This window comes from Meles meles, chromosome 4 (assembly GCF_922984935.1).
Source record: "Meles meles chromosome 4, mMelMel3.1 paternal haplotype, whole genome shotgun sequence".
Classification (NCBI taxonomy): domain Eukaryota; kingdom Metazoa; phylum Chordata; class Mammalia; order Carnivora; family Mustelidae; genus Meles; species Meles meles.
The window spans coordinates 44,371,333-44,392,210 of record NC_060069.1 but is presented as its reverse complement, the minus strand read 5'-3'; the positions used below and the strand labels follow the sequence as shown (position 1 = coordinate 44,392,210).

The following is a 20,878-nucleotide window of genomic DNA, read 5'->3' as shown; positions in this document are numbered from 1 at the left end:
CCTTTCACAGACTGGGAGGATGGGCTCTTTGCCCAGGAGTCGCATGCGCGCAGGGACAAGGGCAAAAGCTTGTAGTCCAGGAGGCTCAGGTAGCCCTGAGCACCTACTGTTCTGGTTGGTGGCCGTCTGGACCTTCGCGGGGGAGGGGGATGGCGAACATACTCTGTGGCAAAGATGGCTGCAGTTTTCCCTAAGGGGCACATCCTTCACCGTTACTTCTGAACATCATTCTTCGCCCTCAGACACTTAGGCCTCATAAAACCGGGAACCAGTGTCACAGTTATTAACACCCAGAAATTCCCCATACAGAGCAGAGTTCCCATTTTGCAGAACAACCTGCGGTCACAGGTTGTTCATGAATACCTGCCAGTCAGTGGAGATCCCTTAGTGCCTTCCACTCTCCCGCAGGTGTGTTCCGTGTCCTGCGTTGCATTCTCTCTTAATCAAAGGATAAACACGGGCACGTTTGGCCGGCCCGGGGAAAGAGGAAGCCAGAGTCAGGCCTCCCTAGGCTTCCAGGGTGGGATGCCCTGCAGGGCTTACTGGGGCCATCAAGGTTGATATGAGGATGAAATCGACGCCAAACAGGCAAATGGACTCAGGACAGCGGCTCTTGCCCTATGCCCGTGCGATGGGCTTCAGAGTTTGGACAATATCTTGGCCTCGAGGGACACGGTCCTAGCACGTCTTATCTGAAGATGCCTTTGGCTTTTGGGCCAGGGCCGCCTCCTCCGACACTCCCTGCCCTACTGTCTTCAAAACCTGTTCCAAATGCTGGGTCCCCAGAAGGGGCCGAACCGTGGGATCCCCCCACCCCCCCTCCCGTAAAGCAGTGCCCCAGAGCTTTGTTGAGAAAGTCTGAGTTTGAAGGTAGGGACATTCCTTGGAAGAAGCCACCACACCATGGCTGCCGTTGTGGACCACGCTCGCTCACAGCTGTGTCCCCAGGGCCAAGCAGTGGGCAGGGGAGAGAGGTGGGGCACCGAGAGCCGGCCCCGCCCTCTGACTCAGCGAGAAAGACAAGTGTTTCTGCACACCCGCAGCTCCCCGGAGCCGCGCGGCCTCCCTTCCCGTCCTCTCGCCCCACTGAAGCGATCTCGTCCCCAGCTTCACCCCCCACCCACCCACCCCCGACGCGCCCGGACCAGTGGTTTCCGCTTCAGAGTACCCCTGCCACCGAGATGGTCTCTCCCTAATGCCTGCCTTCACACAACTCCCCCCCCCGCCCCTCACACGCGCTGGGATGTCCCTGTCTGTGGTTATCAGCGCCCGCTCTCCGGCCCCGCAATTAGAGCTCCGTGACCCCGGGCGCTGTCCCTTTATTCTAGAACCTGCTGTTCCACTGCCCTCCTGGAGACAGTCACCCTGCCCATCTCCCCCAACCCTCCCTTCATCCCCGTCCGGGAGAGGGCCACACAGCTGTGACCGCAGGACTGGATCTCCACTTGGGTAGTTTAGCGTGCTCCTGGGCAGGCATGAGCAGCCTCCTATCCTGATTGGGTTTAGGTGAGTAGTGGCCACACCCCGTGGCGTTGGCTCCTCCCCCTTGAACACCTGGTCGAAGGGACCAGTCCTGCAGCCTCGCCTCCGCCTGGGGAGCTGCAGGGGAGCGGCACCCTGGTCTTTCTGGAGAACTTCCCACACTTGTTAAGTTCAGTGTCCTGCTGCGTTGTCACCTCCTCTGGGGACCTCCGACTCTGTCCTTGACCCCCCGCCCCACAGTAAGCACACGGGGTGGATTCTAGGTGCTGAGATAGGTACCAGCGGATCCCAGACCTGGAGGAATCTCAACCAGACTGAGAAGCAATCAGACAGCGCCAGGGGTCTGCACCGTGAAGCACAGGACTCTGTGGAAATGAGATTGGGGAGGGCTTCTGGGGGATCTCAGCAGTTGCAGCAAAATGAATAATGAAAGAAACCACTGTTATGTTTTGTTTTTTATTATTTTATTTATCAGAGCAAGCACAAGCAAGGGGAGCAGCAGAGGGAGAAGGAGAAGGAGACGCCTGCCTCCCTGAGCAGGGAGCCCCATGTGGGACTGGATCCCAGGATCCCAGGATCCCAGGATCATGACCTGAGCTGAAGGCAGACGCTTAACCGACTGAGCCACCCAGGCATCCCTATGTTTGCTTTTTCATGTTGTCTTCACAACAGCTCTGAGGTAGGTACTATTGTTAACTTCATTTTACAGATAGAGTGCCCTTTTGTCGTGAGCAAGTGACAGCAAGGATTTGAAATTGGCCCTAGGACTCCAAAGAGGTTTTAACCTTTATATTATAAGCATATCTGGCCAAGGAAGCAATGTGAGCAGAGGCACTGAGGTGAGAAGGCAGGATAGAAGGGGTAACTACAGAAGGACATGATGTTTCTGGAGCGCCAAGTTCTGCACCCACAGGGGTGAGAGTGGGGATGGTGGGGACTGGTGGGCCTTGTAAACCGGTACCAGTTGGTAAAGCATGCAGCTCTTGATTGTGGGGTCATGAGTTCAGTGAGTTCGAGCCCCACTTTGGTTGTAGAGATGATAGGGAAGAAGGAAGGAAGGGGGGGGAGGGCGGGCGGGTGGCAGGAAAGAAGGGAGGAAAGAAAATTAGTATCACTTAGTGAAGGAGTGAAGAGGGAAGATGACCCCTGGATTTCTGTACTGAATAACTGGGCAAACGGTCATTCCACCCCTGCTGTAGGGGATGGGGGCAGGGCTGGTTTTCGGGAAAGAGATGAGTTCTGGCTGGCTTCCCTGTGTTCAATGTGGGGGCAGGAGCCTAACAGGCAGTGGCTCCAGGCTCCAGGGTCAAACAGTCTGGGTCCAGCTCCCACCTTCATCACCCTACTCTTCTGTCTCATTGGGCAAGAAACTAGATCTCTTTAAACCTGTTAATTCATCCATAAGATAGCAATAGTAATAGAATTTTAGGGTTGGGATAAAATGAGAATAAAAGGAGACAATGTGTGGTGTCTGGAACATAATACATATCGAAAAATGGCAACTCTCTTATTGTTATTATTTATTATCAATAAATCTGAAGCTCAGAGAAGAAGCAATTTCAGAAGTCATCAAACGGAAATTGAAACCAGGAGAGTAAATGAGATGATCCAAAAAGAGTGTAGAGGCTGAGAAGGGCGGAAGTTGAAGACCAGGAGCCCTGGCATTTCAGGGTAGACAGAGGAAGAGCAGCATCAAAACAAATGGTTATAGAAAAAGGAGGAAAGCCACCAGAGCTTGGTGCTGAGGAAGTCACATGTAGGAGCCACACAGCTGACTGATCCTCTGTCTTCTTCCTCCTTCCTAACAGAACCTGGCGTTCTCAGGGTCAGCACGTTCGGGATTCTGTGTGTCTCAGAGAAGGTAGCCCACAGCCCCAGCTCGAAACCAGCAGCACGGTTGCCCCTGGTTATCCCATGGCCCTTGCCAGTGATTAGTTTATGAAAGGTATTTGATCCCTTTCTGGCCAATGGGACCTGACAGAAAGTCTGTTGAGGGACTTCTAGAAGATTTTTTTGATTAAAAAAAAAAAAAAAAGATGCCCATGAAGACGACAACCACAAGGAGATATCATTTCACACTCACTAGGATGACTAGAATCAAAAAGTCAGATAACATCACATGTTGGCCAGGATTTGGAGAATGAGAGCCCTTATGCATTGCTGATGGGACCGTAAAAAGGAACAGCCACTTGGAAAATGATCTTGCAGTTCTTCAAACAATTAAACGTAGGGTTACCATATGACCCAGCTGTTCTACTCCTAGGTATAATACCTGGGAAAATGAAAAAATTAGGTCCCACAGAAACTTACACACAAATATTTATAGTGGCGTTATTTGTAATAGCCAAAAGGTGGAAACAACTCAAATGTTCGTTGACAGATGAATGGATACACAAAGTATGCTACATACAAGCGGTGGGATTGTATTTGGCCATAAAAGCAGATAAGTACCAACACAGGCTATACCATGAATGAACTCTGAAAACATCATTTTAAGTGAGAGAAGCAATCCACAAAAGGCCATGTACTGTATGATTCTAGTCATATGAAAGTCCAGAATAGGGAAATCTGGGAGATAAGGAAATAGGGAGAGAAAGTAGGTAGCACTTGCTTAGGGCTGAGGTGGTGGCAGGGGAACGGGAGATGATTAAATCACTGGTATGCATTTTCTTCTTGAGGTGATCAGGATGTTCTAAAATTGACCAGAGGTGGGGCGCCTGAGTGGTTCAGTGGATTGAGCCCCTGCCTTCCGCTCAGGTCATGATGTCAGGGTCCTGGGATGGAGCCCTGCCTTGGGCTCTCTGCTCAGCAGGGAGCCTGCTTCCCCCTCTCTCTCTGCCTGCCTCTCTGCCTACTTGTGAGCTCTCTCTCTGTCAAATAAATAGATAAAAATCTTACAAAAAAAGATTAAAATTGACCGGAGGCAGTGGTCACACAAATATGTGAAGATACTAAAGCTATTGAGTTGAACACTTTTTTAAAAAAAGATTTTATTTATTCGAGGAAGAGAGAGAGAGGAGAGGGACAAGCACATTCTGTGCTGAGCACAGAGCCCCATGCGGGACGCACTCCCACAACCCTAAGATCAGGACCTGAGCCAAAACCAAGAGTCAGAGGCTTAACGGACCAGCCACCCAGGCACCCCTGAATTGAGCGCTTTAAGTGCGTATGTAGTATGTTCATTATATCTCAATAAAACTGTTGCAAAAGAAGCAACAATAAAAGTGATACACAAGGGAGGAATCTATGACTCTTCTCTCACTGTTGTCGTGTCTGGATGGAATGGCTGAGACAAACTGTCTTGCTACCAGCCTGAGGACCATGTCCACACAAAGAAGCAGAAATTATAAGGGTCACTGGGAAGTAGCAAAGGAGCCCTGTTGGCACCAGGCTCTCGTGGTCTTGTCATATGATGTAATGAATTGTTAAAGCCTGTGTGAATCAAAGTTTTTGTTGCTGATATTGTCTCCAAACAAGAACTATAATCACTGTGGGATTTAATTTAGGGAAGTAGCTGCTTATGAACCTTGGGAGCTGCTGGATGGTCAGGGTCTTGACTTCTAGAACACTGCAAGACTGACCCTCGGTAGGAGCTGCTGCCTCTGTGGCTGTGTCAGGAGAAGGTGACACAGGAGGCCGGCGCCGGAACCTCTGACTTCCAGATCACGGGGCTGTGTTTGCGATGCAAGAGTCGGGCAGCTGTGGCCAAACCACCCCAGCTGCCTGCCAGCACCCACACAGCCGGTGAATTAACAAGGAACACTGCGTCAGAAAACTTACATCAGGGTGCCAGGGTGGCTCAGTCGGTTAAGGGTCTGCCTTCAGCTCAGATCATGATCCTGAGGTCCTGAGTCCTGAGTCAGGCTTCCTGCTGGGCAGGGAGTCCGCTTCTCCCTCTCCCTCTGCCTGCCGCTTCCACTGCTTGCGCGCCCGCTCTCTCTCTCTCTCTCTGTCAGGTAAATAAATAAAATCTTTAAAAAAGAGAGAGAGAGAGACAAAGAAAGGAATAAAACTTACCCATCGCCTTGACCTTACTTGCCAGAAGAAAACAAAAGGAAGAAGGAAAGCTTTTGCTTGGCTTCTACGTCCCAGATATCTCCCTTCTAATAACCAACTTTTCTGCTCCTTATTCCTGCTTCCATCTCAGACCTTCTCTCCCGCATCATTTTTCCTTCTACCTAATACATATATTACATGTCCTTTGAAATGTTCTGAGGGTCTGCTTGTGGAGATCTTTCAGTTCTTATTTGCCAGAAAATATCTTTGTTTTGCCAAAAATTTTTGGACGTGGAAGGTAGACTACTAGTTATTTTTTTCATTTTCTTTTTTTCCCCATGCATGTACGTATGTCTGTCTGTTCTTGTGGGAGGCAGGGGAGCATGTGTCTGGGCCCTTTCACAGTTCTCTTTCCCCCACAGGGTGGACCCAATTGTGGGCTGGGGCCTGGGGCCCAGAAGGTCCACAAGAAGGGTGACAAGGGGCCCTTCAACGTGGAGGCACTGGATGAAATCAGAACGAGACGCAGGGTCAAGATGGAAAAGCAGGTGAGTGCAGGATGGTTTTGCTGGTGTGGTAGAGCTCGGGAACTGAGAAGCGCTGGGCTGTGGGGACAAGCACGAGGAAGGGGGGAGGCTGTGCAGCTCAGAGCCATGGCCCAGAGCATCCGCTACCCAGGAGACCTACGCAGAGCCCAGGTGTTCCCTGCTGCCAATGCCAAGTTACTTTCTTTTAGCGTAGGAATGTCCTCATCCTTGAGGGCTTGCTACCTACAGCCACCTCTGGACCAAATGACCAGAGTTCAGTATGAGAAATAGAAGCCAGCGGAAAAGGAATTTATATACAAGAACTAAAAATTGTGGGGCATTGGAAGGAGTTGTCATTTGGGCCTCCAGGGGAGACGCTGAATCCCCAGAAGTAACTCATGAGAGGGAGGCGTATGACAGTCAGGCAGGTGTTAAGGCTCCTTTGGAACTCAGTCATATTTAGGTGCTGAGAATCAGGACACCGCCCTAACTGCAGCCGTGTCTCTGTCCCTACAAAGCTGGGGACAGACACTGGAAAGCTGCTGCAGGAAAAACTCCATATCTCCATAACCTTGTTTACCCAGAGAAGACAAGGCCAACTGCAGAAATATGCTTGTCTCACATCTGCTTTCCCGGTTCTTTTTTTTTTTTTTTTAAGATTTTATTTATCTATTAGAGAGTGAGCAAGTGAGCATGAGGGGTGGGGAAGGGCAGAGGGAGAGGGAGAAGCAGGCTCCTCGCTGAGCGGGGAGCCCAACATGACAGGGGGACGACATGACAGGGAGATGGCAGGGGGACTTGATCCCAAGACTCCAGGATCATCACTCGAGCCAAAGGCAGATGCTTAACCAACTGAACCACCCATTCACCCCTGCTTTCTCAATTCTTAAAACCTAATTTGTATAACCCAACTTCCAGGGGATCTACAAAAGGTAGCTTTTTATTTCCCAGCCTTTTGTGGTGTAGGAAGGCACCGCAGAAGGTGACGGGGAATTGTGGAAGGGCTCCCTGTTGTCAAATGGCATGCAAGGTGGGGGCCTGAAGTGGTCCTTGCATTGACAGTTGGAAAAGCAAGGAGGCTCTTGAGGGCTGTGTCAGCACAGTGGAGGTGGGCAGAGCCAGCAAGACGTGAGGAGCGAATTCGGTGAACGTGGATGTTTTAAGGAATCCTTTGCAGGGCAACGGAGAGAGGGATAGCGGATCGAGGCAGCTCAGCTTCAGAGAGAGTTTGGGTTGGTGGTTTTTCTAGGAATGGTAGAGAATCAAACATGTTTATGATGAAGGGAAGGTGCCGACTGAAGAGAACAGGGGGAGCAAGGAGGTAGGGAATGGATGGAAAGATTGTGGCTAGTAAGAGGGGACGCTTACAACGTGTGGAAAGATGCTCATGATATTTTGCTAAGCAACAGAAGCATATGAAACAAACATTGTGTGGTTCCTTTCCTCTTTTTCTAAAAATTATTTTTATTAACATATAATGTATTAAAAAAAAAACATATAATGTATTATTAGCCCCAGGGGTACAGGTCTGTGAATCGCCAGGTTTACACACTTCACAGCACTCACCATAGCACATACCCTCCCCAATGTCCATCACCCAGCCACCCTATCCCTACCCCACCCCCCTGCAACCCTCAGTTTGTTTTGTGAGATTAAGAGTCTCTTATGGTTTGTCTCCCTCCGGATCCCATCTGGTTTCTTTTTTCCTTCCCTACCCCTCAAACTCCCCGCCCTATCTCTCAGATTCCTCATATCAGAGAGAACATAAGATAATTGCCTTTCCTCTTTAAAAGTATATTAGATACACTAAAAGGCCTCCCTGAATTGTCAAACAGCCCCCAGAGAGACCAAACTCAATCCTATGGTTCCTAGTCGCAGCCCTGAGTAGTAGCAGGCCAGCCGCAGGCGTGAGTGTGGGTAGAGCCGGTGAGTAGAGGTCGGCTTCAGCCATCCCAGCCAGTCCCTCTCTTACCCTGCCCCTACTCTTGGAGGCCATATGGCCACAGTCTGGCTTGTTCTGTAGGCCTCATTTTCGAGTCATTATCCCAAAGGTCCCCTGATCACCCACCATCCCGTACGTGGAGGAGCAGCCTCCCGGCAGTTCTAGACGCAGCTTCAGAGGCCTTGACATGGTATCTTCCCATCCCATCTACCCTCAGTAATTGTGGAGACACCCAAATTCCCCGTAGGAGTTTGGGGACCGCATCCTGAAAAAGCACCTCTGTGGCTGCAGCACGGTCCTCTCACGTTTCCTGTCTCAGATAATGACCACGAGATTCTCTGACCAAAGCTGACTCCCGAGTGCATGACTTCCTTGAAAACTACCTGACACAGTTGAAACTAACGTAGCCTTTCCCAACCCCCATCTTATCTCTCAGCGTGCTTATTTCTTATGCCAACCCTTCTCTCTACAAATAAATGTGAAATAATAATTCATATATAATCTATCAGATGTCATTACTGTATATGCATTCTGAGTCTGGGACCATTTCTAATCATTATCAGCCCCAGGCTTGGGTGGTTCTTTTGTTCTTGTGGGAGGGGTAGTACCTGATCATGTGAATTCATGCTAAAAAGCTAGACTGAAGGGAGGCTCGCGGTCACACATTCTCTGGGGAGAGCCTGTGCCCTCCCTAATCTGATTAGCATTAGATTCCAAGAAAGGCAGTTCTACTTGCATTCCTCTGTATTATTTATACAAAACCTATTATAATAAATATAACAATATGTGGGCTGAACAAAAGGTAAGGAATGCTAAGTCACCAGAGCAGGGGCCTAGAGAGGCCTGCAGAGCCTTGAAGCCAGACTTGGACTCGGGACCCATGCAGAACTGAGTGCATATGAGCATGGGTTTTTGTGATCTCTCAGGACTGGCAGGATGGAAGATAAATCCTGAAGCCCACTCGAGAGAGAAGCCTGACAGGAGACTCTCTCTCGAAATGGGGACTCCAGAGGACTACATTCTCAGTATAAAGGGGACCTAGAAATAAACTGTTCCATCCCCAGAGGACTGTAAGGAAAACTGCCTTTCTTGGATCTTGAGGCTAATCGAATCAGGGTGCAGGTAGGGCAGTCTGTTTCTGGGATTGTAACCACGAACCTGCCCTCATATAGATTTTTAGCCTGAATTCACATGATTAGGCACCAGCTTCTCTAAAAGAAAACAGAAACAAAAACCTGGAGCCAATAATATTATCAAAATTGGTCCCAGACTTGTGATACCCCCAGGTACCTGACAGAAGCAAGTGTAAATCCTTTTCAGTGGAATTCAGAAATTTGCCTTCATCCCTGGCCTCAAATAATTCCCACAGGTTATGTCCACGGAGTAAATGAAATAAAATAATTTAGTAAATATAGAAGTTAACAGGGCACGATGAGTGAGAACCAGCAGTAACAAGACAGCAGATTCAGACCTAAAAAACTTTAGATGTTGGAATTATCAGATCTAGTATAACAAATAAGTATGCTTAATGTAATATAAAAATAAAAGAGCCTCGAAAATATGATAAAAGAGCAACAAATGTGGGAAAAAAAGAACAACTGATAGAAAAGAAAAATATAAAATTGAAAAGTAAACCTCAGTAGGTTTTTTTTTTAAAAGATTTTATTTATTTATTTGACAGACAGAGATCACAAGTAGGCAGAGCTAGATCCCAGGACCCTTAACCATCTGAGCCATGCAGGCATCTCTTAGTAGGTTTGACAGCTTGTTAAATACAGCTGAAAGGATGATTAGGAATGTAGAAGATAGAGCAGAAGAAATTAGCTGAAAGACCTGACAGACAAAGATATAGAAAATACAGAAGTAGAAGTTAAAATGACATGGAAGATAGACCAACAAGGTCTACCATACATTTAATCATACTTCCAGAGGGAGAATAAAGAAAGAAGAGAGAAGAGGTAAAATTTGAAAGAAAAAAAAAGGAAGATTACTATCTATAGATGGAAAAGGGCCCTTATCCACAAAGTCAGGAAGCCAAAAACATTTCTAATTATGCTAAAAAGAAATGCACACCCAGGGGTGCCTGGGTGGCTCAGTGGGTTAAAGCCTCTGCCTTCAGCTGAGGTCATGATCTCAGGGTCCTGGGATCAAGTCCCACGTTGGGCTCCCTGGGATCCTGCTTCCTCCTCTCTGTTTGCCTGCCTCTCTGCCTACTTGTGATCTCTGTCTGTCAAATAAATAAATAAAATCTTTTAAAAAAGAAGAAATGCACACCCAGAATCATAACATAGTGAAAGCACAGAACATAATGTATTAAATATTACAGTACTGGCCACCACCGGCAGCCCCCGCGGTGCCCCGTCCCTGGAGGAATTGCTATCAAAAGGCAATGCCAAGAAGACTGAGGAAGAGCTAGAGGAAGCCCTTTTGGAGAGATTGTGGGGACTATCAGAAATGTTCCCAGAAAGTCTGCCGTCTGGGGCTGGAGCCCCTTTTGATCTCTCCATCTTTGTGGCTCAGAAACCAAACAGATTTTCCACCGCAGCCCTATGGGTTGGGACCACCTCCTTCATGATCCTCGTCCTCCCTCTTGTTCTTGAGACAGAGAAGTTGCAAATGGAGCAGCAGCAGCTACAGCAACGGCAAATACTTTGTAGGGCCTCACATAAGGTTCTCAGGAGGCATGCCAAGGGCTCGACCTCCACTTCGTGGAAAGATCTAGATTGTTACTCTGTGACTTGTCTTGGTGGGACAAGTTTGAAAATTCAACAGTGTTGGAACTGTTGATTATTTGGATTCTTCTTCTTCTTCTTCTTCTTCTTCTTTTTTTTTTAACACTGGCACATTGATCTCTCTACACCCGCCATGGAGAATTCTCCCCAGTGTCTCACAGAGACTCCCAACTTGCAACTGTGCCCTCCATGCTGTCCCATTTCCTCTGTCTTCACTCTGACACCAGAGTGCAGCAATGCGGATGGTTACTCCAGCTCTGGCCATCCCACCCCTTTCGCCAAATCTCTCATGACGCGAAAATCTCCTCACTCTCCCACTGAGGCATAGGGACTGATGCTCCTGGGAAGTATGTGCCCCTGGCCATTTTTGTGTTTGAGCATGGAGATGTTGGGAAGTGACATACACACAAGTATGAAATACAGAAGGCATTACAGCTGTAGTTGGAAAGCATCCGCTGTGAATTTCTGTGTTGGAAAGGAGGAAGGGCTGGCAGCAGCTTTAACCATAGGGTGGGGACCATGGCGGACAGAGCAGGAGCTCATTTTCTCGCCCATTTTGGCTACTAGAGACCTGTGTGTGTTTCTGTGTGTGTGTGTGTGTGTGTGTGTGTGTGCGCACGCGCGCGTATGTCTAAAACAGAAAAAAGGGCTCAATTTTTGTGTTTAAATATTAAAAGTGATTCCAACAGAAAAAATTTAAAAATAAATATTAAAATGATATACTAGTAAATACTAAATAAGAGAGAGCTCATGTAAGTATATTAATATCAGAGAAAATATTTTAGGGACAAAACATGAGAGATAAAAAGATAACTGTATAGGGATGCCTGGGTGGCTCAGTCAGTTAAACATCTGATTCTTGATTTCAGTTCAGGTCGTGATCTCAGTGTTGTAGATCGAGCCCCACATTGGGCTTCATGCTCAGTGGGGAGTCTGCTTGATATTCTCTCTCTCCCTTGTCTCTCCCACCCCCCGCACATGCACTCTTTCTCTAAAATAAATAAATCTTTAAAAAACAAGATAGGGGTGCCTGGGTGGCTCAGTGGGTTAAGCCTCTGCCTTCGGCTCAGGTCATGGTCTCAGGGTCCTCAGATCGAGCCCCGCATTGGGCTCTCTGCTCAGCAGGGAGCCTGCTTCCCCCGACCTGGCTCTGCCTGCCTCTCTGCCTACTTGTGATCTCTCTCTCTGTCAAATAAATAAATAAAATCTTTTAAAAAAAGATATATTTTAAAAGATAACTGTATAATGATAAAATGTTCAATTTTCCAATAAGGCACAACAGTTATAAACTTTTATAAAAACAATGACATAGCTTTAAAAATGAGCTAAAATGACAAAATCACAAGGAAAATTAGAAAAGTTCACTACCACATTGGCTCTTTCAACACACATTTCTGTGATGTGTAGAATAAGCGGTGGAAAATTATTAAGGATGTAAAAGGTTTGAGCAACACAATTAAGAAACTTGATCTAAAGAACAGGTGTGGAACTCTGTCTCCAGTAACTAGAGGATATATGGTGTTCTCAAGCATCCGTGGAATGTCTGCAAAAATGGACCCTTACACATTAAATGTTGGAGGTGGGAGGGATGAATAGGCAGTGCACAGAGGATCTTTAGGGCAGTGAAAATGCTCTCTACAATACTATAATGGTGGATACGTCATCATACATTTGTTCAAACCTATAGAATATTCAACATCAAGAGTGAACTGTGATGTAAACAGAGGACTTCAGGTGACGACGATGACAAGGTGGGTCCATCAGTTGTAACAAATGTTCCGCTCTGGTGGGGGATGTTGATAATGGAGGGGGGTGCTATGCATGTGTTGGGGGAGGGGGATATATGGGAAACCTCTACAACCTTCCTCTCAGTTTTACAGTGAACATAACACTGCTATAAAAAATAAAGTTTTGATCAAAAAAATTAAATTCTTCAACCATAAAGCATTAATCAAAGGAGAAATTACAATTAAATTTTTACCAACAAGGGTCCTTGGGGTCTCTGAGCAATACAAATTTGTTAGAGGCCAAAAGGAAGTTCCAGGCAAGGCTGTTATGGGGGTTTATGCTCCAGCACCAGGAAGACAGCAGAAAAGGAAAGCGTTCTTCTGCCAGATCTCCAAACAAAAGCAGGGGAAAGTTCCTAAAGAGATTGTGGCAGGAAAGGAGTGACGTCTGAGTGTGCAGGGTGGAGAGAGACACAGGAAGTCGTGTGTGCGGACACAATGAACAGGACATGCTTCCTTAGGCATTGCATGTCTCATTAATACGAGACACGAGGTTTTAGTATTATAATGAGGGGAAAGGTCAGTGATAGGCCAGCGCTGGGGTCCACCCTAGTGCAGACTACTTTGAACTCTTCCTTTGAGAGGCATCCTGCTTTGCATTCTTGCAAGATATGCTAGTCAAGAGGCACGGGGTTTCCACTATCAAGGAACACTGGATTTCCTGGTCAGGACTGAGGGGATCCCAGTCCAGTCCCTGCTCTGTCTCAGGATTAGAAAATCTTGATAACCAAATGTGATGAAAATACGGGAATATTATGTAGTATAGCTTGTGGGATGCAAGTAATACAGTATTTATTTATTTTTTAAAAAGATTTTATTTATTTATTTCAGAGAGAACAGTGAGAGAGAACAGGAGAGGGGAGAAGGTCAGAGGGAGGAGCAGACTCCCGGTGGAGCTGGCAGCCCAATGTGGGACGCAATCCCAGGACTCCGGGATCATGACCTGAGCTGAAGGCAGTCGCTTAACCAACTGAGCCACCCAGGAGCCCTTAACACAGTAGTTAAAGAAAAATGTATTATCTTAAATATTTCTCATAGAAAAGGGGTTCAAAATTAATGAGCTGAAAAGTTAAAGGCTTGAGACTCTCTCCCTCTGCCCTTGCCCCTACTCTCTCTCTCAAATAAATAAATCTTTTAGGGGCGCCTGGGTGGCTCAGTGGTTTAAGCCGCTGCCTTCGGCTCAGGTCATGATCTCGGGCTCTCTGCTCAGCAGGGAGCCTGCTTCCTTCTCACTCTCTCTGCCTGCCTCTCTGCCTACTTGTGATCTCTCTCTGTCAAATAAATAAATAAAATCTTAAAAAAATAATAAATCTTTTATTTTTTTTAAAGATTTTATTATTTATTTATTTGTCAAAAAGAGAGAGAGAGAGAGAAGGTGTGAGAGTGAGCACAAGCCAGGGAAGAAGCAGATGCCGCACTGAGCAAGGAGCCGGATGCGGGACTTGATCCCAGGACCCTGGGGTCATGACCTGAGCTTAAAGCAGATGCTCAACTGACTGAGCCACCCGGGTGCCCCAAACAAACAAATCTTTTTAAAAAATAAATAGTAAAATTCAAACACGGTTATAAACCCCAGATTATTTAGGGTGTGGTGGTCAGTTTTTTGTGTCAGCTTGACTAAGTGGTAGTCCCCAGTTAATCAAACACGAATCTACCTGCTGCTGTGAAGGTATGTTGTAGCTGTGATGACAGTAAAGGTCAGGTCTATCATTGTCTTGGGGTCACTCACATGGGGCTTGCTGGCTCAGGGCCATCCTTATTGCTTAAAGGGGTAGGTTTGGTCTTCCCTCCCCTCCTCCCTGGGGTGCTTTGCTGGCAGGGTCTTTTGCCCAAGTTAAGAGATAAGCTGGAAAGAAGGATAAATGAAGAGGTGGTCCATATATACAATGGAATATTTTTCAGCCATTAGAAATGAAGAATGCCCACCATTTGCATCAACATGGGTGGAACTAGAGGGGATTATGCAAGTGAAGTAAGTCAAGCAGAGAAAGACAATTATCATACGGTTTTACTCATATGTGGAACATAAGAAATAGCAAGGAGGATCATAGGGGAAGGGAGGGAAATCCAAAAGGGGAGAAATCAGAGAGGGAGATGAACCATGAGAGACTGCGGACCCCGAGAAACAGTCTGGGCATTTCAGCAGGGAGGGGGTGGGGAGATGGGGTGACAGGGTGATGGGTATTAAGGAGGGCACGTGTTGTGATGAGCAGTGGGTGTTATATGCAACTAATGAATCATTGAACACTGCGTCAAAAACTAATGATGTACTATAGGGTGGCTAACTGAACATAATAAAAAGAAGAAGAATTTAATCAGTGATGAAGTACAGGCTAAGGTCAAAACAGAGGAAATTGAAGTTCTTTTTCAGGCATTGCCTGGGGCAGAATAGAATCCTTGCTTGCATCCCAGCACCAAGCTTGGCCTCAACTTCTCTCTAAAAGTCGGGATACTCGTTCACTGGCTCTGGAGAAGAGGATCTGTACAATTCGGTCCAAAAGCTGGAGCAGAGACTGCAAAAGTTATCTTTCAGACTCCTTGAGGTGTTAGTAAGGATCAAGAGGCCCCTTGTCAGCCTCTGCTAGAGTCCTGTTCTGGTGCTTCCCTCTCTCTGCTCTCCTCTGTGAAGACATATTCCACCTGAGAACAATGGCTGTTGAAGGCCATGCTTTAAAATATTGAAGTAAGGGATGGGGGGGGCACCTGGGTGGCTCAGTGGGTTAAGCCTCTGCCTTCGGCTCCGGTCATGATCTCAGGGTCCTGGGATCGAGTTCCACGTTGGGCTCTCTGCTCATCAGGGAGCCTGCTTCCTCCTCTCTCTCTGCCTCTCTGCCTACTTGTGATCTCTATCTATCAAATAAATAAATAAATCTTTAAAATAAAATAAAATATTGAATTCAGAAAAAGAGTCACCATGTGTCTCCTTGGAGGAGAATCAAACTTGTGTTTCTGTGTACCTGAGATGATACGAGGGTGCTGATGTCTGAGAAGGAGGCCCATCACGCCACGGGCTCAGAGTCCTACTGACTTTTGAGTCAGGGGAGTAAAAATCCCCACAAGGAGGAAGTGTGTTCACGTGCTCAGGCTGCTGTCCCAGAATTCCACAGACTGGGTGCTTAAGAAACAACAGAAATTTATTCCTCACATTTCTGGAGGCTGCAAGTCCAAGGTCAAGGTGCCGGCATGATGAGAGCCCTCTTCCTGCCACCCTCCCACTGAATCCTCACAGGATGGAAGGGAGGAGGGAGTTCGGTGGGGTCTTTTTTATAAGAACAATAATCCCCATTCATGAGGGCTCCACCCTAAAGGCCTCACCTGTCTCACACCATCACATCAACCATTAGGATTTCAACACCTTAGTGGGGTGGGGCGCACACAGCCAGACCATAGCTATAAGTTCTTATCACCTTCCAAAGGTAACTTTCAGGGTGTGTGAAGGTTGGAGGGAGTGACTGGAGACAGTGGGGTCACATGTCGTCTATTTTTGCAGGGAAATGGATGGAATGCATTGAGGTTGCAAAGTTCTCAGAAGTGCAAGAGACAGGCTGCCATGCTTGCCTGTAGACAGGAGCTGGTGAACAGGATGGGGCAGTGAGACCCGTATTTAGAGGCCACCCTAAATCCTATCTGCAGATGTCATACTTAGACACTTAGCAAATACGGTTGGCAAGTAACCAGGTCACTCAGCAGAGGCCTTAGTTTCCCTGTATGTAAAATGGAGACAGTAAAGAATGTCTGAGTGGCTCAGTTGGTTAAGTGTCTGCCTTCAGTTCAAGTCATGATTCCAGGGTCCTGGGATCAAGTCCCAAGTCAGGCTCCCCACTCAGCAGGGAGTCTGCTTCTTCCTCTCCTTCTACCTTCCCCCCAGCTCATGCTCTCTCTCTCTTTCTCTCTCTCTCTGAATAAAATAAATAAAAATAAAATACAAAATACAAAATAAATAAAATCATTAAAAAATGGCCACAGTAAGACCCACGGCCCCAGACTGTAGAAAGGATGACGTGAGACATGCATGTGAGGTTCCTGGTACTTAATGAGCATTTGTAAACATCAGCTCTTACTGTTTGTAGACCCGTTTTAAATTTGTTCGGACAACTGAACACAGTATAATTCCCCTTGTAACAACTAACACAGGCTATCCTCAGCAGGTGCGGGTCCATGGAACCAGAATAGTGTCTGCAGCGGACTGAGAAGCCATTCCAGATATCCAGCAGTTTGATCTGAAGATGGCCCTCCGCGTGCTGTGGGCCAGCCTCAGCCTTCTCCGCCTGGTGTGGTGTCTCCTGCCGCAGACAGGCTACGTGCACCCAGATGAGTTCTTCCAGTCACCCGAGGTCATGGCAGGTAAGTTCCCTGCATGCGGTTAAGATATGCAGCAGCAAAGTCTGGATGGTTGCTGTCTGGATACTCAGGGGGAGGGAGAATCTTGTCTTTGGGGTTGAGCAGTAAATCCTTGAGCCTGTCTGGAATAAGAACTTGCAAGTGGGAATTTCACCTCTCCTTCCTGACCAGCAACATTGACCTTCTGGACAGTACTAATGAAATGCCAGCCTCTTTGATGTTTTCCTCCTTGGAACAACAGTACCGATTATTCAGAATGAAAGTTGTTTTGGACTCCTCAGTGGAGAGATTTTAGAGCGGGGCTTCCTGGGTGCTTAGGGAAACTTACATAGGGCTGTGGTCTGAGATACTGAAACTTTTATTTTCTGGGTTCTTCTGAGGGGTGAGAGAATCCAGGCCTGGAATGCTCACTTGTTAGAATTTATCTGCAGAGTGCTGTAGAATATATCAACGGGATGGCTGATAGGGACTATCAGATGCTGTGGGCACATGGGTTCCTCCTTCACATGGTTCATAGTTTTGAACCTCCACATGGTTCAAAATGACTGCTTGAGCTCCAGCCATCAAGTCTAAAATCAAGTCTTTCCAGCCACTGGAGAGGAGATGGGCATGCGTGCTCTCTCTAAGGGCATATATTTTTTTAAGATTTATTTTTTTAAGTATTCTCTACACCCAACGTAGGGCTCAAACTTATAGCTCCAAGATCAAGAGTCACATGATCCTCCGACTGAGTGAGCCAGACACCCCTTTAAGGGCATATTTTGAATGTCACATACTTTTTGCTCATTTCCATCCCATTGGTCAGAATGTATTACATGAACACACCTAGCTGTGAAGGAAGCTGAAAAATAGTCTTTATATCTGACCAAATGCCCAAGTGAAGAGACTAAGGAAGGAAGAAAGCAATGGATACTGGGGAGACATGCAGCTGGCCCTGCCATAGGGCTCACAGCGGGATTTGTTTCTTCAGGTGAAAGGTCCAGTCTTTGCTAGTTTTTTTTAACCTGAGCCAGTAAAAAAACAAAAACGAAAACACCCAGCCAGATTGATCTGACCTTGATTTTGTTTCCTTTTTACCTTCTTCTTCTTTTTGGGGGTTGGGGGGTGATATTTATTTTAGAGGTGGGGGAGGGGCGCAGACAGAGAATTTCAGGCAGACTCCCTGCTGAGCATGGAGCCTCAAGAAGGGCTGGATCTCAGGACCCTGAGATCATGACTTGATCCAAAATCCCGAGTCAGATGCTTAACCTACTGAGCCACCTAGGCGCCCCTCCCTTTGGGTTATCACCTACCCAACGGTCCCGTCCGCTGCAACATAACCCAATCACCGGCGTAAAACCCACGGTCCCCAGAGTCCGGGGAGTGTGTGCGGCATGCTGACGAGAGGGTGGGAACATCTTGGGGCCGCAACCCCTGTCCTTGAGCTTGGACCTGGCTCACCTCCGCTTCTCTGTCCGCAGAGGACATCCTGGGCGTCGAGGCTGTGCGGCCTTGGGAATTCGACCCCAGCGGCTCCTGCCGCACAGTGCTCTTCCCGCTGCTGACCTCCGGCTCCGCCTTCTGGCTGCTCAGGCTCTGGGAGCAGTGGGGGCCGCGGCGGGGCCCAGTGAGTGGCTACGTGCTGCTGGTGGGGCCCCGACTCCTCCTCACCACCCTCTCCTTTGCCCTGGACGTGGCGGTGTACCACCTGGCCCCGCTGTGGGGGGCGGAGCGCTGGAACGCCCTGGTCCTGCTGTCCGGCTCCTATGTCACCCTGGTCTTCTACACAAGGACCTTCTCCAACGCCATTGAGGGACTGCTCTTTGCAGGGCTGCTGGCGGTGGTGTCCCCCCAGTTGGCTTGGAGCCCCACCCGCAGGAAGCCCGCCCCGGGCCCATGGGGGCACAGCTGGCTGCTGGGGGGCATCGTGGCTGCTGGCTTCTTCAACCGGCCCACGTTTCTGGCCTTTGCTCTGGTCCCGCTCTTCCTCTGGAGCAGCCGCGGGGCCGCAGGCCCTGGCTTCAAGTCGCTGGCGAAGGAAATGCTGGCGCTGCTCCCCGGAGCGAGCCTCGTGGCTGCGGTGTTCGTGGCTGTGGACAGCTGGTATTTCTCCAGTCCCTCTAGATCCAGCACCCTTGTTCTTACACCTGCCAACTTCTTGTACTACAACCTGGATCCTCAGAACCTGGCGAGGCATGGCACACATTTGCGGCTCACTCACCTGGCCGTCAACGGTTTCCTGCTCTTTGGGATGCTGCATGCCCAGGCCCTGCAGGCGGCGTGGCTACAGCTACAAGCCTGCTGCCAGGCCTTTGCACAGATGGGCTTCCTGAGAGCTCTGGGGCGCAGGAGGCTGCTCTCTGGCCCCAGGTCTCGCCTCCTGCTCCTCTACTTCACGCCTCTGGCCCTGCTTTCTGCCTTTAGCCACCAGGAAGCTCGGTTCCTGATCCCCCTCCTAGTCCCCCTCGTCCTGCTTTGTAGTCCACAGACCCAATCTGTGCCCTGCAAGGGCCCCCTGGTCCTCTTCAATGTCCTGGGTGCCCTCTTCTTTGGCTGCTTGCACCAGGGGGGCGTAGTGCCCGGCCTGGGGCACCTGGAGCAGGTGGTTCATGCCCCCGCACCCCCCAGCCTACCCACCCACTACACACTCCTCTTCACCCACACCTACATGCCCCCCAGGCACCTTCTCCACCTCCCAGGCCTGGGCTCGCCCGTGGAGGTGGTGGACCTGGCTGGGACTGAGGACTGGGTCCTGTGCCAAGCCCTGAACAACTTCACCAGGCAACCAGCCTGCCAGGTGGCTGGTGGGCCGTGGCTCTGCCGCCTCTTTGTGGTGACCCCGGGCACCGCCAGGCCTGCCATGGAGAAGTGCCACTTCCCTCTCAAGAGTGAGACGCTCCTGTTTCCCCACTTGACCCTGGAAGACCCACCAGCCCTGTCCTCTCTGCTGAGTGGGGCTTGGAGGAACCATCTCAGCCTTCACATCTTGGAACTGGGGGAGAAGCCTGGCAATGTGACCAAAAAGCCACCGCCCATGCATTGGCCGTAGGTGAAGGCACCACTGCACCTTCTGTGTGGGTAGCTGGGCTGGAACAGAGCCCTGATTCTCTTCCATTCCTTTCCCTTCCAGAAGTCCCACTTCGGCCTCTCCTGTGCATGGGCTTTGGCTGCTCTGCCTTCTGGGTAAGCTGGCACCCTCCTCCCCTTAAAGACCAAAGATCTGACCAGTCACAATCCTGACACCAAGTTCCCCAAAGAACCTGGTGTAACCGATGTCTGGTGAACAGCCTCAGGTCTGTTCCTGCCCTATTCCTTCTAGCCACTGTGATATTTTGATATGTAATAGCACCTGGTTATGAAAAGAGAGAGATCTGCATGCAGATGGCATTCCTCTCTCAAACCTTCCAGGATGCCTTATCTCTTCCTGTCGGGATAACCCTCCGGCTTCCTAGATCACCAGGAAGGAGGCAGTGGTGATGTAGAGAGCGGGCAATTCATATTCCAGAGACCCGAGTTCTAGCCCTGGTCTACTTGCCACTGTCTGGCTGTGTGATCTTAAGAAAGCCCCTTCCCCTCACCTAGCCTCAGTTGTCAGTCTGTACAGTGGATAAAAGTGTCTCTGAGGTGTCTACCAGCTAACGCTGTGTCATGCCTTGGTCTGCAGTGCATGTCCCCCATCTAAACAAGCATATCTGTCCCAACTCTTTTTTTTTTTTTTTTTTTAAAGATTCACCCATTTGACAGAGAGAAATCACAAGAGAGGCAGGCAGAGAGAGAGGAAGGGAAGCAGGCTCTCCGCTGAGCAGAGAGCCGATGTGGGACTCGATCCCAGGACCCCGAGATCATGACCTGAGCTGAAGGCAGCGGCTTAACCCACTGAGCCACCCAGGCGCCCCCTGTCCCAACTCTTTAAGCAGCCCCAGTGTGGCGGTGTATTTAATGGCACTCTGGGGCCTGCTGTCTCCGTGTGGGGTTATTACCAAAACAAGTAGTTCTAGAATTGCTCTCCTCACTCTCTTCTACTCCTGTCCCTGAGGGAGGGGGTAGGACCTTTCTGCATCTCACGCTTTAAGGATCATTCTCCCGGATTGG

General features: G+C 48.8%; 1 protein-coding gene across 4 annotated transcripts; it reads left to right on the top strand.

Moving 5' to 3' along the window:
* Nucleotides 1–2,004: 2,004 nt before the first annotated feature.
* On the top strand, nt 2,005–20,005 carry PIGZ (phosphatidylinositol glycan anchor biosynthesis class Z). 4 transcript variants are annotated; one of them, XM_046004008.1, is made up of 6 exons: nt 2,005–2,161; nt 5,901–6,026; nt 12,367–12,430; nt 16,615–16,810; nt 18,268–19,835; nt 19,917–19,953. In XM_046004008.1, exons 4-5 carry the CDS (start codon nt 16,693–16,695, stop codon nt 19,833–19,835), a joined length of 1,686 nt encoding a protein of 561 aa, XP_045859964.1. In that variant the 5' UTR covers nt 2,005–2,161; nt 5,901–6,026; nt 12,367–12,430; nt 16,615–16,692; the 3' UTR covers nt 19,917–19,953. The 4 variants fall into 4 exon arrangements, with proteins under 4 accessions (XP_045859964.1, XP_045859961.1, XP_045859965.1 ...); XM_046004005.1 differs by having other exon boundaries at nt 16,612–16,810; nt 18,268–20,005; XM_046004006.1 differs by lacking the exon at nt 2,005–2,161 and adding an exon at nt 3,385–3,427 and having other exon boundaries at nt 18,268–20,005.
* The last annotated feature ends 873 nt before the right edge of the window (nt 20,006–20,878 follow it).

Bases quoted from the DNA above. Each gene is read 5' to 3' on its own strand.
- PIGZ (XM_046004009.1), top strand. From the start codon at position 16,693: ATGGCCCTCCGCGTGCTGTGGGCCAGCCTCAGCCTTCTCCGCCTGGTG. The intron at 16,811-18,267 runs GTAAGTTCCCTG...CTCTGTCCGCAG, and splicing joins GTCACCCGAGGTCATGGCAG to AGGACATCCTGGGCGTCGAG.